Source organism: Pavona decussata, unplaced genomic scaffold, assembly GCF_977016875.1.
Source record: "Pavona decussata unplaced genomic scaffold, jaPavDecu1.1 SCAFFOLD_192, whole genome shotgun sequence".
In the NCBI taxonomy this organism is placed as follows: domain Eukaryota; kingdom Metazoa; phylum Cnidaria; class Anthozoa; order Scleractinia; family Agariciidae; genus Pavona; species Pavona decussata.
In genome coordinates, this window is record NW_028145601.1 from 1,225,444 (window position 1) to 1,242,925 (window position 17,482).

Genomic DNA, 17,482 nt, shown 5'->3' on the forward strand with positions numbered 1-17,482 from the left:
AAAACGTTTCGATTGGTCAGTTGTTCCAACACATTCCAAATTCTATTGTTGTTTGTTTAGGGTCAAGGCCAAAAAGGCAAACAAAAACATATAACAAAAAAGTTTGTCAGGTTTCATAACCATTGCCTTCATTTAACTATGGACAGACCACCAGTTGTTCCTTTCAAGAATTGGATTGATTTCTTTCCTCTCGTCATTCTAAAATTATTCGGCAGCTGCTTGAAGGTCTTATTTCATCATTTTTAACAAAAGATATGAAAAACCACATGATACTTCCCCTTTAACGCTGGCATCACCAGATTTTTCACAACGGAGACTCAGATATAGACCGCAAAAGGGTCAGCAATTTTGGATACAAGAAACTAGAGAGAATATACTACGAGAAAGGCACTAGAAATACAGACAAGGGATAAAAGCAGAAAACAACCCCTTTCAGAGGACATTTTTTTCTAAGGCTTACAATCAAAAACATGTGAGTCAAAAATTGGTTGTACCGTAAAAGTGAAAGGTTTGTAATCCGAGATCCTGGACTCCAAAACCCGCACTTCCAGGGCAGTGAACTCACGCAGCAAAAATTATCGTAATGACTCATGAATCCCAGGTTATACTCAATATTTTTTGGAACATTGACAGATATCACTTTTGACAAACACAGAAAAAGCACAAAGCAATCGATTGTATTTATGGCGCAAAGATGACCTCACTACACACTGTTCTCACTTTCACAAGTAACTTGAAAAGACTTAAAAAAATAGAATGCGTAACTTACTCAAACAATTTGAGTCCCGAAAGCTCTGGTATAGTTTCTGATTTACTAAATTTAGGAAGCATACAACGTCCATCAACAGCTTTTACGGCCTTTTAAAGCGACCACATTAAAACAATTCATCCCTAGCTGGGAGAGAACCGGTTCCAGGGTTCAGAGCCACCTAGAAAAATGTAATTTTGTAGGTCACATGTATGTAATAATGCCACCTTCCTTCGTTGTTATTTGAGGAGCATGAAGGAATTAAATCCCAAATTAAGAAGCCTTTGAACGATTCTCCTTCAGATAAACTTGTGGCAAGCTGCATTCACGTCAGTCCAGTGCTGGCCCGTCCGCTCCCTGTCACGCAACTGTGAGCTGCGTGACAGAGAGCATATAAGCCAGGACTGGAAAACATACACGCCTGACATGCACGTGAACTTGTCAAAGCGACAACCAGTGCCAGATATTAGAAATTAAGGACCGGATTCACGAAGCCTTGTGAATAACATACTATTGTTTTCAAACAATAACTTGTACACATCTTAACTTCACAGGTTTTATGATCCGGCCCCAGAGCTCTGTGAAAGGCTCCTTCACCCGTATAAAAGTATGTTAAAAGTCGTCTTGTACCAGCTGTGCAATTGCCTCTGCATTGCTGTGTTGTTTCCTTAGACTAGAAACCTTTCTCCACATTCTTTCTCTTCACGCAGGTGTATAAATGTGTACCGGCGACATACCATACGGCTGAGGGTAACCCCGTGATGGGCTCATCTAGGGGTAGCAGGGTTACTCCAAGTTGTTTCATGCTACGGAAACCGGGTTAAGCCTCTACAGTGTGGGCCATTTAGGTTCGTACTGAAACTTTACCAGTGACCTTACCTAAATTGTAAAAGTTTACAAAAACCCAGCAAATTTATGCCCAAAACTCTATTTTTTTTTTAGCATTCGGATGTTGAATTGCAGTCTAACTACCTAAAATGTTGTTTTCAGCTCGAATACTAACTTTTCCTTCATGTTGGAGGTATAGTTTGTAGACAAAGCAGTAAAATGAGTGCGCATGCTCGTCACGCGTGAGCAATCTTACGCGACGCCATTCTCGACTCCAGAGCTCTTCTGTACGCGACGAAATGGCGGCATTTTTAAAATTCCCATTGTTTGTTTTCATTTCGCGTGGATAAGCCCAAATCAAAATAGATAAAGTTGCCGCTTTCAGGAAAGGTTCCTTCGAACTTCCTCCATCACATATCTTATTCCACAAAAAAACTATTGTGGTAACAGGTGTGAATTTGGTGATTGAACTGGAGCATTCGTAATCGATTCTCGCTCGAATCACAAATCTGCGGAGCATTTTGCAGCTGTAGATTTGTGATTCGAGCGAGAATCGATTACGAATGCTCCACTTTAATCGCCAAATTTACACCTGTTACCACAATATTTTTTTTTGTTGAATAAGATATGCGATGGAGGAAGTTCGAAGGAACCTTTTCTGAAAGCGCCAACCTTATCTATTTTGATTTGGGCTCAACCCTGCGAAATGAGAACAAGCAATGGAAATTTTAAAAACGCCGCCATTTTGCTGAGTAAGATTGCTCACGCGCGACGAGCATACGCACTCATTTTGCCACTGTGTTTGCTGTGTCTAGTTTGTAAAGATTTTTTGTTCGGGCATGCGCAGAAGCTTTCCCCACGGACTCTTCTGTTCTTTACATTTTTGTCCTTACGTTCTTTTCTTGTCTGGTGGGCTTGTGCACCTTTTGGTCTTCTCTCTTTCTGCTGGGAAACTTTGGAGTAAACGTTTGTGAGCAGAGTGGACATTTTTACCACAGAGTATCCAGCGTAGATGCACGCATTGCCGTTAGTTGTCGATGCAGAAACCGAGTTGAATCGAGAGCCATATTTGTCTTCGATTTTGCGAGTGAAAAATCCTTGTTTTCTCAGGGTATAACTCTAACGTGTTAGATCGGGTCCACTTAGTCTGCGCGCAGGCTAATTCAACTGGGGGAGGGTGTATTCAAGGCTCTTTCTGCAGTCAAGTCAAGTCAAGTCATTTTTATTTAACTCACACGAATATTCATAGAGATTATTATTTTTTTAGAACTGGGTCACACACATAAGTATAAAGGATACAGTACATACAGTAAAGAGAAAAAATCAAAACTAATTTACACTTTATTGTTACTAAAAATAGATAAAAAAAGAAATGAAGGAAGACATTTTTTCATACTATGTTACTAGGGGGAAGTTTGGGACACTCAAATACTGTAGCTAATAGAACTAATCGAGTAGGTTCCCCAGAGTAAATAACTTGTCTGAGCGCGTAAAATTGACAAAGAGTAAGTTCAAACTAAGAAAATTGTTATTTTGTTAGTTAAGCTGAGCTCGGTGTCGTTTCCATAGTAACATGAAGTTTTCTGAACCAGCATTACACATTGAGTATATCATATATCATATATCATATATCAATTTCATCATTTTGCGTTTTCACGTTAAATTCCTAATTATTTGAAATTTTCTCTGTTAGAATTCGTGCAATAGACCATTTTCCTGTTTTCTGAAGTATAGCCCTTTTCACGGTTAACTCTGTTCATTTGAATTACAATGAAATCTAGCATGTATGTGAGGCAATTTCGGGCTATTTTGTAGTTTTAGCCCGAAATTGCTCCGCATCCACGTTGGATAACATTGTAATGCAAATGAGAAAAATCAACCGTGAAAAGGGCTATTCCCCTGGCAAATTTTAGCAATATCTCAAAATACTAGAGGTTTATCTCCGATGAAACAAGACGTGAAATATTTTCTTAAGATAATCATGTTTAGGCAAACATGCTCTTGAGGACTGCCTCCGTTCCGGGCGCGTTAGTTTTAGGGTTGGCAAACGTGTTATATTTTGGGAAATTATCACCGATATGGAGAACAAAGCAGAAACCAAGACAAAGAGACCTTGGAAGCCAGAACGCAACGAAGATCCACTGTTCTCTGAAATTGATTCAGTGGAGTCTGTGGTGTCCTGTGTGGGAGATGTCTCACTACCACCGGACGTGGTTTGCGGATTTTCTAAAAGGATTTTGTGAAAAGGAAAACAAAAAGAAATTATGAGCAATTAGCAATAAAAGCATGAAATTAGAAACGCGACTGCAAAACGACTTCTTTACTCTCTTGTCTTCCTCTCAAGATATCTACCTGCGACGCGTAAAAGCGGCTCCCAAAGCGCACCTCCTCAATCCCCACTCCTCATTTTCACGCTTTTTTCAGCTCCTTTTTTGGTGGTCACGTTTGATTTCCCCTATCAAACTCGCGCTACCGAATATAAACTGTCTAGCAGTCTATACGGTTATACCGAATCTCTCTGAGAACATTTTCAAGTTCTAATAAGGAAAGAAGTGGTAATTAGTTTCAAACCTGTAGTTGGTGTAACAGGAAGGACTGTCTCTGTACAGTTTGGCTCTGAAATAAAAAGGGAAAGCTCATATTTAGTATTAATTATTTAATGGCACTCTCTCGCGTGCAACACAGACAAGCTCTTGCCACGCAGGCTACAACAGTTTAGTTTGTTATTTTAAAAACAGTGCACTGAACAGCTTCTCCACTGATCATTTTGGCCTTCAAGTGTGTAATGGGCCATGCCTCAGGGTTATCTCTCCGATGGTCTGTCCACGCACTGGACAGCTAGTTGACTACCAGGAAGACTCGAAACAAAGATACACCGTGAACATCGATCCTTGTATAAATCTGTCGCTGGTCAAAGCACATTTCGATACAGGGTAGAATCATTGTGGAACACTCAAAGACTATTCCAAAATCACGCTTTTTGAAAGAGACTATAAAGCATATCTTTTGGACCAATTTTTAGATGAAATTTGAAGTGATTGAATTTTTACATTCTTGACAGGTTGATTAGTTACTTGATAAGAGCTCGGTTTTTCACTGGTATATTTTTACTATGTTGAGATGTCAATTGTTATCATCATCATCATCATCATCATCATCATCATCATCATCGTCATCATCATCCTCATCATCGTCATCATCATCATCATCCTCATCATCGTCATCATCATCATCATCCTCATCATCGTCATCATCATCATTATTATTATTATTATTATTATTATTATTATTATTATTATTATTATTATTATTATTTAACATTACTTACTTACCTGGGCAAAGATTACACGATTTCTTGCAACTTGTTTTCATGAACGAGCTGCTACACTGGTCCCCATTTTGAACACTAGCAACACACTCAGATGGATTTAAGTGTGCATCATAACAAACTGCAGTAAGAGATTCTGAGTTAATAACACAGCAGAAAGGTACCATTGTGCCATCTAGCCAAACTACTCACTCGGCATATGGTTTGGTTTTTCGACAGAGTTGATAACTAGAGGTAAATTGACCGCCGTAACGAGATTCGAGTGCTGACGTTTTGTGCATTAGAACTTCGTCTATTGCTTGGTCTTGGGAAGGGCTAAAGCTCGAAACATCAGCACTCGAATCCCTTTACGGTGGCCAATTTACCTTTAGTTATCAACTCTGTTGATAAACCAATCATTCGTTTCTACTCCCCGCCGGCGCAGCACCATAGTTTCTTTAGAAACCAATCGCCTTACCTTACTCACTCAGTCGGTGTTAATAATTTTCTAGGGCTGCATAGCACACGTACGAAAGGACGGCCGAGTACATTGCATGACTTGCACAGATTTCCCCATATCGTACGCAGGGGCTACCGTAAAAGGGCCTTTAACGTACCTTCAATGCTAATGGTAGTGTTGCGTTCCTGTCCCACACATGTAATGTTCCCTCCGTCGTTCCGAGAGACATCGGTAATAAACAAAGTCGAAAAGAAGCCGAATGTCCTAGTTTGGAATCTCGGATCTGCGAAAATAGAAACAATAAGTCACTAAAAGGTGTCTGTCCATCAGTCGGTCAATGAATCAAGTTGCGACTCAGTCATTAAGATAGTCAGTCCGTCCATCCATTGGTCAATCAATCAATCAATCAATCAATCAATCAATCAATCAATCAATCAATCAATTAGACAATCAGTAAGTCCGCCCATCGGTGGGTTCGACGGTCAGTCAGTCCACTCATCCGTTGGTCTGACAGTCAGTCAGTCCGCCCATCCGTTTGTCAGTCAGTCAGTCAGTCAGTCAGACAGTTAACAACAACAACAACAACAAGCTTTATTTGCATGACTATAACAAATACAGTATTGCAAAAGCTATTCATAGCTAATTATTGATTCGTTCACTAATTCTTAAGATAACTTAAAATAAAATAAAATAAAGTAACTGAAGTCTTTGCTTATTTTAAACTTTTTATACAGTAGAAGTAATCATTCCGGAGAGAAGTTTATCTCTCAATTCGAAGCACGAGGTAACAAATGAAATTAATTGAGTGTTTATAAAATAGTCTGTCGAGTTCATTATATGCGATAGTAAAGTTTCTTTTACTAATAGTCGTGTAAATGGAAGGCTAGGTTCTATTTTAGAAAAGAACATATCTCTTAAAGAAGAGTAACTTGGGCAATCTAATAAAAAATGAATTTCGTCTTCAATGGTTTTATGGTTGCAAACATTACACACCCTTTCATTACAGGGTATGTTGTCGTATCTTCCTGTTTCAATCAAAAGCTTGTGGCTGCTTATTCTTAGTTTCACTAATGCTTTCCTAGAAGCGTTTTTTCTTGTGAGATCTAGGTAAGCAGAGGGGCCAAATGTTTGTTTGATTGTGTAATAAAAGCTGAGTTTGTTAGTCAGTCAGTCATAAATGATAGATCAGAGAATTAACTCTGCAGAGTCTGCTTAAACACTAAAGTAAACCCATGCATTTCCCACTGAGCGTTAGCTCAAGGAAGGAAACGAACAGGAAAAAGATCCTCAGGAGGCATATAGCAAAACCTACTTGCACTTCGTAATGAGGATAACCAAAGGAAAGACTGCTTAACAGCCTTCATTTCAAAGGTCACTCTTAAAAAAAAAAAGATTCATCTGCAAACATAAAAGTTTGAAACGTTACAACCCATATTGCACAGTCCAAGATTTGATTCTATTAGGGAGGGGAGGGGTGGGTAGAGGGTACGAGCGCTTTCCCTTTCGCAAGTCATTTGGTGATTTGCTGAGAACGTAATCGTATTGTCCTGTCAGAAGCAAGGGAACGAGAGACGAACATTTACTTTGTTAGATTATTACAATGGATCGAGGAGTCAAGGTGAAGAAGTTGCAATTTTACTGTCTTATCCCATAGAGTATGTATTTGCCTTTTTAGTCTTTCACTCTCCTTGTCTATTTTTTAGGATTTATAAATTGTAAATTAAACAATTTATCCTTTTGGGTGCTAGTTCATATTAATGTAAATTATCTATCTATCTATCTCTGTTTATCTCACCTTCAATTTTCTGTGATGTGTCTGAATCCAGCCACGTGACATTGCCTTTTTGATTACAGAGAAGTGTGGCGTTACAGCCTTCTTGTGTGTGAAGCGTCACGACGGACCCTGTAAGAAGAAAGCAAAACTTATGAAAAAGGACTGTCTTCTGCATAAATTGCGTGAGACGTAAGTCGCAGAACCAATCGAGATGTCAGGGAAAAATCCCAGCGTAAGATAAGGTTTACGGACTCCGGCGCGCAGTTAAACTACAGCGCAATTCGCACAGTTTTTTGTCCACAAACTCCTTGAAGTTTTCAAAGACGCCATTACTTTTGCGCTCAACTGAACCTTCACTCTTCAGTACTATGGTGTGCAAAGTCTTGTGGGAAAAGGATATTCCAAGACCCAGAAAAGAGCTCAGAATCTGCGCATCTCCGGCGGCCATATTGCCACTATTGATGACGTCACCTAGTCCGGACCATAACATGAACAAGATACAAGGGAGAGTTTTGAAGATATGAATAAGTAAGGCGGGGATCCTTTCCCTTCCAGCCCCTCCCGATTTCGCAGTCCATGAGTCTGTATAGCCTCTCACGTAGTTGTTCTTAGGGGAGTCGCGTTCCCTTCCTCCTCAATCGAAGAAGGAGTATGCAAGTCTCAGTCTGCCGTTAATATTTTGCTCTTGAAAACGACTGCCAGGTATAATCTTTAGGGGTTTCCTAACATGTCAGCCCTATCCCACTCCTCGTAATTACGCTCCGTTGTTCCTAGCACTGAGCTTATATAGTTGGTCTCCATGCGATTCACTCTGAGTTATCATTTCCCAGGGGGCTAAAGGGGGCTTTACGCTTTCGTTTACTCAGGAGGTGATATTATGGAGTTAAGCGATAACAATTATTCCATGAGCGCGCGTCGGATATGAGATGGTAAATAGCCAACGAGGCGCGAAGCGCCGAGTTGGCTATAACCAATAAGCGCGAATGGAATAATTGTTTTATTAAATTCTCCCCGTTTGGATATTGATGTTGAAGTTTTAAGAATTTTATTTTAAGTAAAAATTTCTTTTAAATTAAAACGACCGGATGTTGAGACAACTTCCGACCAAAGCGCGCGAAACTTAATGATCACATGACACACGCAGCTCATTGCGAACGGAGTTGAATGAAAAATCGAAAGCAAAGTAGATCGGACAAAGCCGGACATGAATTCAAGATACGTTCAAGTGTACAAGAAACAACCTTTCTGAGACAAGCATTCAAGTGCCTTTGAAGTTCCAGCTAATCGAAAAGCGTAATAGTTGATCACATTTGAGCAAATGTTTTGCTGTGTGGTGCCGAGCGAAGGAAGGGATCAAGGACGGCTTTTTTTATGCTGAACTGAATTCCTCGCAGACGTTTTAAAACACTTGATGCAAGCCGAGTTCAAGTGTACGAGGTACAGCCTCACTTAGACAAGCATTCAGTGCAAGTTTTTAACCTTCAAGCTTATCGAGAAGCGTAAGAACTATACACATTTGTGCAAATGTTTTGCTGAGTGGTGCTGAGCGACGGAAACGAATATTATGGCCGCCGCTCGTACGGATTTCATGGATGAACTTTCGAACTGGAGTCCTCGTAAATGCGTGGAAACGGAAAGGGAGTCATTAAACTCTTGCTGAGAAATTTCTTCCATTGGTTTTAACCTCTTACCGCCAGGATTTGCGAGCCATCCTGAAATTTTTGGAGGTAACCGGTTGTTATAGTTGATGTTGTTGTCGTTGTTGTTGTCGTTATGCAATCGTTAAATCGTACAATTTTTTCTGATTTTAAAGGAAACTTCGAAGATACGTACCATTAAATAGTGTCATGCCGAACTTTGTGGCTTTTATTGTTGTCACTGTCCGGTATTTCTTTTCTTTTCTTTTCTTCTTTTTTTTTCTACATTTTTCCGAAGAAACTTTCGCTTCCCGCCGAAAAAAAATTTAGCTTAGCGACACCTAGGGCATTCGTTTTCCATATAAGGTCAAACTACGGTATATGAGCTGATAACCGAGATTTAGTGAACCAATCAGAACTCTAGAAATGCAATATTAGAGGCTGAGAATTTAATAAATACACGCTTAAACGTTAGAGCACTTCCTGGGCCGAGTTCATTTTCTTTTCCTCAAAGCTCCCGCGGTTTTTTGATTGCGGATAGTTTGCAGATGCGATTCAACCACTGATCCATAAATCCGTGGGTTATGGGTACGAGGATCATGGCGAGTTACGTCAGTAAAATAACGTCGGCCGCCGTCCTAGTGACGTGAGACTTAAAAAAAGAGGTTTATCTGGTACTGCTGCAGTGCAGCAGACGTTAATCCTGTTCGATCATGATGTTAATCATGATGATCATAGCCGGCCGGGTTGTTTGAAGCACGATTAGCGCTAATCCAGGCAGCACCTCACAGGTTTTGTACCCAGTTAACCCTGGATTTGTACTAATCGGGCTTTGAACAACTCGGCCCATGAGGTCTGAATGACGTTAATCATGATGTTTCGAACGTCATGCTCGTCGTGTATCTTAACAATTCAGATCAAGAACTTTCGGATTGTCGTTTGTGATCGTCTTTAATTATTTAAACCCGTCCTTTGCGGTTTATTATCACTTCATTAGCTTTTTCATGTTAAACAAGCTATGGTTAAAAAATTGCTTTCCTTTAATGGCGTGGGAATATTCCGGTTACATGGTATGTGTCAAAAGCCAGTGTCTGCTTTCAGTGATTTGGCTTGCCCTGCCAAAAAGGGACAAAATTCTTCTGTTTGTAAAATGTATCCCTATAAAAAAAATACATACATGTCATATTTTTTGCCCATGCTGTGTCTCTTGCTAAATATCACAATAGTCGGGTAAGTGTCATGTCAAGGACACACCATACTCTATTGATACTATCTTTTAGATAAGAAAATTTTTTGGCACACTCGAATTTTCTGGAAACCGACTTTTGACAGCATACCTGTGGTGACACTCGAACGGAAAAGAAGATATTTGCCCCTGAGACATTTCAGTTTAAAATAACTAATTAAAATAATAATTATGATAGGACCAAAGCAGGTGACATTGACGTCAAGTAGACGATTAATCGTATTCCCACTTCCTTTTCAATTGTATAGCAGTGTCCATCCCCAACGCATTAGTGGGGGACATTTTTCCTCATTGACTATTTTTTGGGGCCTTTAACGACTTCCTTCATTTCCCGTCCTTTCAATGATATGAGTTCATCGGCAAAGACGACACAGTTGTGATTAATTTTGTCAAAGGTGGCCTGAAGCAAGCGTTTCCGTCGAGTTTTCTGCACAAAAAAGCCAATTTTCGTATTTTGGATGCGCGCGAGAGGAGGATGAAATGAGATGGTGCGTTCACTGGAGCAATACAAAGAAATAAGACTTCTTTGAGACTTAGTTTGGCCGGAATATGAACTTATGCACAGAAACTAAAAAGTCAGCTTAACTTTTTAGCTCTGCCGTGAAGCATTTAAGCAGCTCGTTTGTCCTTACCGTGGGGCATTTGCCAGCACCCTAAAACCCGGGGGATCGGCCCGGGTGTGGGGAGAAGGCTGGAAATGATTGATGCATAATTTTCACATGAAAAGCTCTGCACGAAGCCTCGCTTTCATAACGAAGTTCAAAGCAACTCGAAATTGGCCAGCTATTTATATATTCCACACTCTTGCCATGCATCGTTCCGTTTTCCTACGAAGTAGCGCCCTTTGATTAACCACAACACAGCATTCAAACGATTACATGTCCCAGCTGAGGTGAATGTTAGATACTTCAGCTCCGGGTCAGTTGAACCCGCGACTAAGACTTGAATCCGAGACCCTGCCTCGTCCGTGTTACGTCATTATGGAGGAAGTTGTCATCTATTTGTTATCTGAAGTATTGATCAATCTAAAACCAGCGTGAGAACTACCCTATTACACTTTATTTTCGTGATTTTTAGAAAATCGTTAAAATTTCACTTGATTTTCGCGCAAATTTGCATGCGTGAATTAAGTGACCATACATGTAAGCTTTAGTGAAATATTAGCCCTTCAATAATCATTCTGAGTGCACTTATTCAAGTCCTCGTCGGCCTCATAATCCTCTGCACCAATTTGTTTAAGTATTTCTTTTGTACAGTCGTTGAAATTCCATTTACGGGTTTCTTATAATTGAATTCAAACAAAGTTGAACCTGTCCAGTGGCCTGAATGAAGTTGTTGTTGTTACTTTGTGGTTGTACATCACTATTTTTTAACACTAGACATTGTACCTTGCAGGCTTTTACCAACTGCTGTGCCATGATTACGAGCAGAAGAGAAATGCAAATCAAATACAAAACTTTATACGTAGTCTGCTTTAAAAAGCGAATGTATTTAATGATTTATTTATCGACGAAATCGCCAAAATGTAGTGACTCAGTTTCCACAAATTTAACAAAATCGCGATGATAATAAAGTGTCGCGAAATATGACCACCTCCAAATCGCGAAAATAAATAAAGTGTAATAAGGTAGAACATTGACGAAACACAGAGTATTTTCTTTAGATATTTTAATAAAGGCATCCACAGACAGTTCTTTGATGCCGAGGGTCACGATATTTAATATTCCGAGAATGTTAGCACGACCATGTTATGTTTGTATTTTGTACAGTAAAATAAGAAGAAGGCACGTTCATCAACATTAACATTTACATATTGGTGAAATACTGAGTGATTCTTTTATCGACATTATTCCCGTTACTTGTTCCGACGATCGGATCATGTCAGCACATGTATTGACAGGTAGTTTGTTTCGGCAGAATACTCTGTTCGGAAATTCGAAATTCAGATGCTTTGTCAGACCAAAAAACAGTTAGAGTCAGATTAGAGTTTTCTTAAAGCGAAATTTCACCTCAAACTTTCGAACCATCGAACTATGGAAAACAAATTGGAATTCCTTTTATTTTCGGTCGGGCATATTATTATGAAGCGTAAAGTTAGCAATACCGCCAGATACCGCCCGCAAAGCCAAAAGCAACCCGGAAATATTTGTATTTCGTTCCCTCAAAATTTCTGCGACTTGATTCTTATTTCAGTTAAAAAATCCAAACAGATCAGGTTATAGCTTGCAAAGATATGCGTTTAGACAAGCCGAAGAACAATCAGTCAGCACACGTGGGGAGCATCAATTGGAGTATCTTGCTGAGATATTCTCGTTGTATATTGCCCCCGAGTATTTTATACGGTGAACTAAGAATAGTAACTGTCAACGTGTACAGTTACAAATCTTACAAAACCTCAACACACGAACTTAGCAAAAACATTTTTGAACTTTTGAATAAAATGCAACATCATTTGAATACTCGGCGCTTTATTACCTGAAGCTCAATCCTATATATCGCTTTTTCGTTTACTCTCCACTCTAACCAAATATTTGTCTTTTTCATCAGCCTTGTCGTCGGTCACTTCAAATATTTGCGATTGTAGAAATTTCAGGATGCAAAACAATCTAACCTATTTCAAATCCAGTTAAAACAGACCAATGTTAATTACAATATCTACTTACCTTCGGTAAATGCAAATAAAACCCAAGCTGTTGCTGCACAAAACAGGAGACCGTACGCGTTGCCTCTCATGATGCGCTCGAATTGATCGCTCTGATGATTTGGATCAATTTGATGCTTTTGGACGATAACGCGATATAATGTTTTTGATAATGCCTACCACGTACTTTAACTTGTCTGTAGTATGTACTATTTATGTTCGTGACTCAGCCATATTCATAACAATAGAAGTCTTTATGTTTACTGCATTGTCGATGAGCGCCTTTGTACGCCTGTGAAAACGCTAAATTACTTTTAAAATCACCTGATTGTCAAACCGAATGATGTCACTGCACTTGTAAAAACATTTCAATCATTAGGGTATTAAATAAGGGAAACCCATTCTAAAAAGGGCAAAGAACGCCAGCACCGTTATCACAAATAAGGTAAGAATTTGCAGTTTAACAAGGTTAAATTGTTTCAGGGAAATGAACTGTTACAAAACCAGCGAAGGTCAGCCACGCTCAGTCAAAACGAAATTGATTAAATTTGATTAAAAAAGGTTGACCCCTGTGAGGCGCTTGGGTTTCTAATACTTGCTAATACTCCTCAGCTCCAAACAAAAGTAAAAACAGAATTCAGAAATACAACAAACAAAATCCCAACCAAGCTCGAGGTAATCTCGTGCTCGGAGAGCTCAGGGAAAACACCCAAAGCACATGATCAGTTGCAAATCGTAGAAGCCTTAATATCATTTAATATGTAAGTGTCTCCAATTAGCAGGAATGCTAAATCTTTTCCTACTCGAAATATTATATTGTGTCAGAGATGAACTGAGCGGAAAACTGAAGGATGGAAAAAACTGCTGTGCTATGAACTGGCCAAATTTGTTGAGCTCATAAAAGTTATTGCAGCAATTTTAAGATCAGTTTAGTCATAACTTCAGGAGTTTTCTCCTCGTACTTGTGCAAAACTAAATTGGACGCTTCAATGTGATCCTTTGTTTTTGCATGTACATTCCTCTGATTGCAACGTCACAGGCCTAAACCTGGATATCAAATTAAAACATTTTGCTTATTTGAAATTCGCTGGATGTACACTGCATGGCCACTTACAATTCAGTGTTCTGCGAAATGAATTCAATTTGTAATGAGTTAATATGTGAGACGAAATTATTGTTAGCCTTTAACATCATTGTGCGCGAACGGAAAGGTAGACGTTGTGAAAAGTATTATTCATTAGGTGCGAGAAACCTTTCCGTGTAAAGGAAGTACCGGTATTACTTTCCAGTATTCAGCTTACATGATTTCTCACCGCAGTGGCCAGAAAACCTATTCAGAGTTCGCGCGTGTTTAACTAATATTCAAATTTGGTTACATGGAGGTCATAGAGCGGTTTTCACCCAAAAACCAAAGTAATATACTCTGGCCAATCATAACAAATAGTGGAAAATTTGTGCGAGCAAGTCTCGATATTCCTGTTTTTGTTTTTTTTCCTGGAAAAGTGGGGTGAGGTTGCTAATCAATCACAGATTCTATGCGCTCCAGAGTAAAGCAAACCAAAGGCAAACACAAAGTACTTGTGACACTCAAATAAAAACCGAGTATCCTAACGTATAACTCACTCGCTTTCATGTCTCCCAAGTAAACTGGGAAGGCGCTTTCTTGTTGTGACCCTTTTATTATTTTTGGAAAAAGGCTTTCCGGCTTGAGCAGATAAAACCGCGGATTATATTTAATTTCATGACGGTTTGTTTATGTAGACTCTACTTATCTTTGTTTTTCAACATTCCGCGGCTGGTGTTGTTAAAAGAAAAAAATCATGAGACGCCCGATCGAGATAAATGCAAAGTTGAAAATTCCTTTTAAATACTCAAGCGGTTCTTCAGTCGTATTAAATGTTAACTATCTTAAATAACAAATGTATTTTTATATTGGAAATGCACTTAGCTACCCAAAGCTAGTTTACAGGCATTCCACTCGGGAATAACGGAAACAAATATTCAAATTAAACATAACAGGTTAAAAATCCCAACTGGCAGGAGGCAAACCAGCTGGGACGGGGCTTGAACCCGGCGCCTCCAGCGCCCTAAACCGCAGGACCACGCCGCCTCCCTGAGACTTTTTCCGTTTTCTCGTAAGAAATAGTTGTAAATAAAACTGTTTAGAGTGGTTTTCAATTGAGTGTCGTCAAATCAAAACCAAAGTATTTACTCAGTAGACAATCACAAAAATGGAACAGCGCAATGAGCCAATCAAACGCGAAGAAAACACATGTAATCGGTGTCAAGCGCGGGAAAACGCGTCTGAGCAAGTCACGTTTGGTTTGGGATTTGTTTCTCAATGGCTGTCAAAGTGGCGGAAATTTGGTTAACCAATCACAGAGCGTAGAAAAGCAAAACAAAAGCAAACGACACTCAAAAAGTTGAAACTCATCTAAGGTCTTATTTATAAATCGCAAGGAGCTGATTCTCTCCCTACGTCCGTTTTCATTTGCGTCGAATACACAGTCAAGCCACAGATAAAAACAGAATCTACATTTTGTCCAACTTTTTAGGCCATTCACCTTTCAAAGCAAAGTGTATCAATTGTTGTCTTGATGTCTTGAATTACACTCCACGCGCCAGCCTGATATCATGAAATACGACGTTTAATGGGATGACAAAAAACTGATTTGTTTTCTTTTACAAAGGTCGGATCAGACGGCATCACAAGAAGAAACAAATACCGCCCCTGAACTATTAAAACAATTTCTTTGTTTCTGTTATACGTCTCCGGATGTATTTATTTTGTGTGTTACTTCTGCTTTGTCACTGACAAACAGTAAAACTGGAGCACGCATTCCTTTCGGTGCTGGAATGCCCGAGCAGTTGATATTTATAACCTACATTCATATATTTGTCTCCATCCCTGGAGCAAGTCTTCAGAGCATACACTCGTTCGGATCGGATCAGTATCATTTCTCAGGCAATTTTTGTTCTTAATTAATTGATAGTTATTGTGTCGATCGGAAACGTAGTTCCATATTTACGTCATGATTTCGCTTATTACGTTAGCCTAAAACCTGAACCAACTGATTTCCTTGTTTCATGGTTCGTTTAAAGCTAAACAAACTTTCTAACGTGATAACAAGCTGAACAAGTCAGTTTAGGTCGAAGTAAACCGTTTTTGGGAGAATAGCCAAATGGTCACTTGCGCCTATTACCCACGGGACCCCTCATATAGTCATTATTTTGCTTCGCCTGACTGAGTCAAAAACTATACCGATGTAAAGGAAAAACATATTCTAAATTCTTTAAAGCATTATAAATTTGAAACATAGCCTTATAGCATTCTAGTAACGAAGACCCAGTTGAAATATTTATTCTTCGGATCCGGAATCCCCCAATTTCCTTTAAATTATGTGCATATGCACAGTAAGCGGTGAGCTAAAAGTAAATCGAAAGCATTATAACTGGCTACTATAGTTATTTAGGTAAGGTAAGGTAAAAGGTAAAATCTTTATTTAGACATGGTGTTTCCTTCAGGACTATACAATATTTAATTTAAAATCTGACTACCTAACTAAATTAATGTTGTAAATAGCTACTACAATAAGAGAAATGACAAAAACCTGCTTTACAAGGAAGCCGTGTATAAATACAAGATAAAATTTATATAAGACTACTGTCAAAATCATAATTCTTCAGCTTAGATTTAAATTCATTAAGAGACAGCGACTGTCGAATATTCAAGGGCAGACTATTCCACAGTACAACTCCGCTGTAAGACAGACTTCTTTTACAATAATTAGTGTGGGGCTGTGGGATAGCAAGCGTACCATCACTATCTCTTTGGTTATAAGTTAAAGTATCAGAACGGAAGACAAAGTGTGACCTAAGATATTCCGGAACCGTATTATTTACAGTCTTGTACATCATTATTGATTTATTGACAAGGCGTCGACGGTCCAGTTTAACCCAGTTTACCATCCGCAACAATTCATCAGTACTACGATCGTAATTTATTTAATAGAACTAACGCTTACCAGCCACAAATACGTTCAGTTTGATCCCACCTCGTTTGCATAGTCCTCTCTCTTCCTCCCTCGAGGGAGGAATAGGAAGTACCCTGGGAACGAGGTTGAGTTTGTTCCCATAGACCACCGCCTTTGGTCAACCATCTGCTGCCCGACGAGCCCGGAAACTCTAGTCACAGGTTTTGGAATGATTTTCGAGTCTTCAACCTGACTGACTAAGAGCCACCCGCCTTCCTAACAAGCCAATCGGATAACAAATCAATTATTCGGATCGGATGATACAAACTGTTGCGCATGTTTCACCCAGCTCTAAAAATAGAAGCTTGCCTGGATCACACTTGTAAGATAGGCACGAGAATAAGCACAAACAAACATATGAGAAATACTGTGTGAAATGGTACCGTGAGACGGAGAGTACTTTTGATTTTCTCGTGCTCTGAATGCGCCAGATCAGCTTGCATTTACCTCACGACGGTTCACACCTGTGGCATAAGCACTGGCACCCCGTAAAATACGCATAAGCATAAGTCGAAAAGAAAGCAGCTTCTTTTCTTGTGCTTGTAATTATACTCATGCTTGAGTTTATCTCACACCAATTCACACACGATTTTTGTCACTCGTGCTTGCCCTCATAGCTTAAGTGTGAACTTGGGGCCAGTTTCAGGAGCCTATTGTTTATAAATAATTGTCTTTTGCCATGTAAACAAAAGGCTATTATAAACAAACAATACTTAAGACACATTTTAACTTGGGAGAACATTGTGAATCCTGCCCCTGCAGGCCTCACAATTGAATGTAAACACTACAAAACTTGCCTTATAATCA

General features: G+C 39.3%; 2 protein-coding genes across 2 annotated transcripts in view; one reads left to right on the forward strand and one right to left on the reverse strand.

The window, feature by feature from the left end:
- LOC146462070 (dipeptidyl peptidase 9-like) overlaps positions 1-17,482 on the forward strand; it is a 203,213-nt gene that overhangs the window by 42,087 nt on the left and 143,644 nt on the right. The gene's annotated exons all lie outside the window — the stretch shown is intronic.
- LOC146462072 (uncharacterized) lies at positions 2,783-13,070 on the reverse strand. Its single transcript, XM_085086092.1, has 6 exons — positions 12,664-13,070; positions 7,139-7,246; positions 5,501-5,626; positions 4,909-5,025; positions 4,148-4,192; positions 2,783-3,802 (listed from the first exon to the last, which is right to left on the reverse strand). The coding sequence occupies exons 1-6, from the start codon at positions 12,731-12,733 to the stop codon at positions 3,513-3,515; spliced, it is 756 nt and encodes a 251-aa protein (XP_084942218.1). The 5' UTR covers positions 12,734-13,070; the 3' UTR covers positions 2,783-3,512.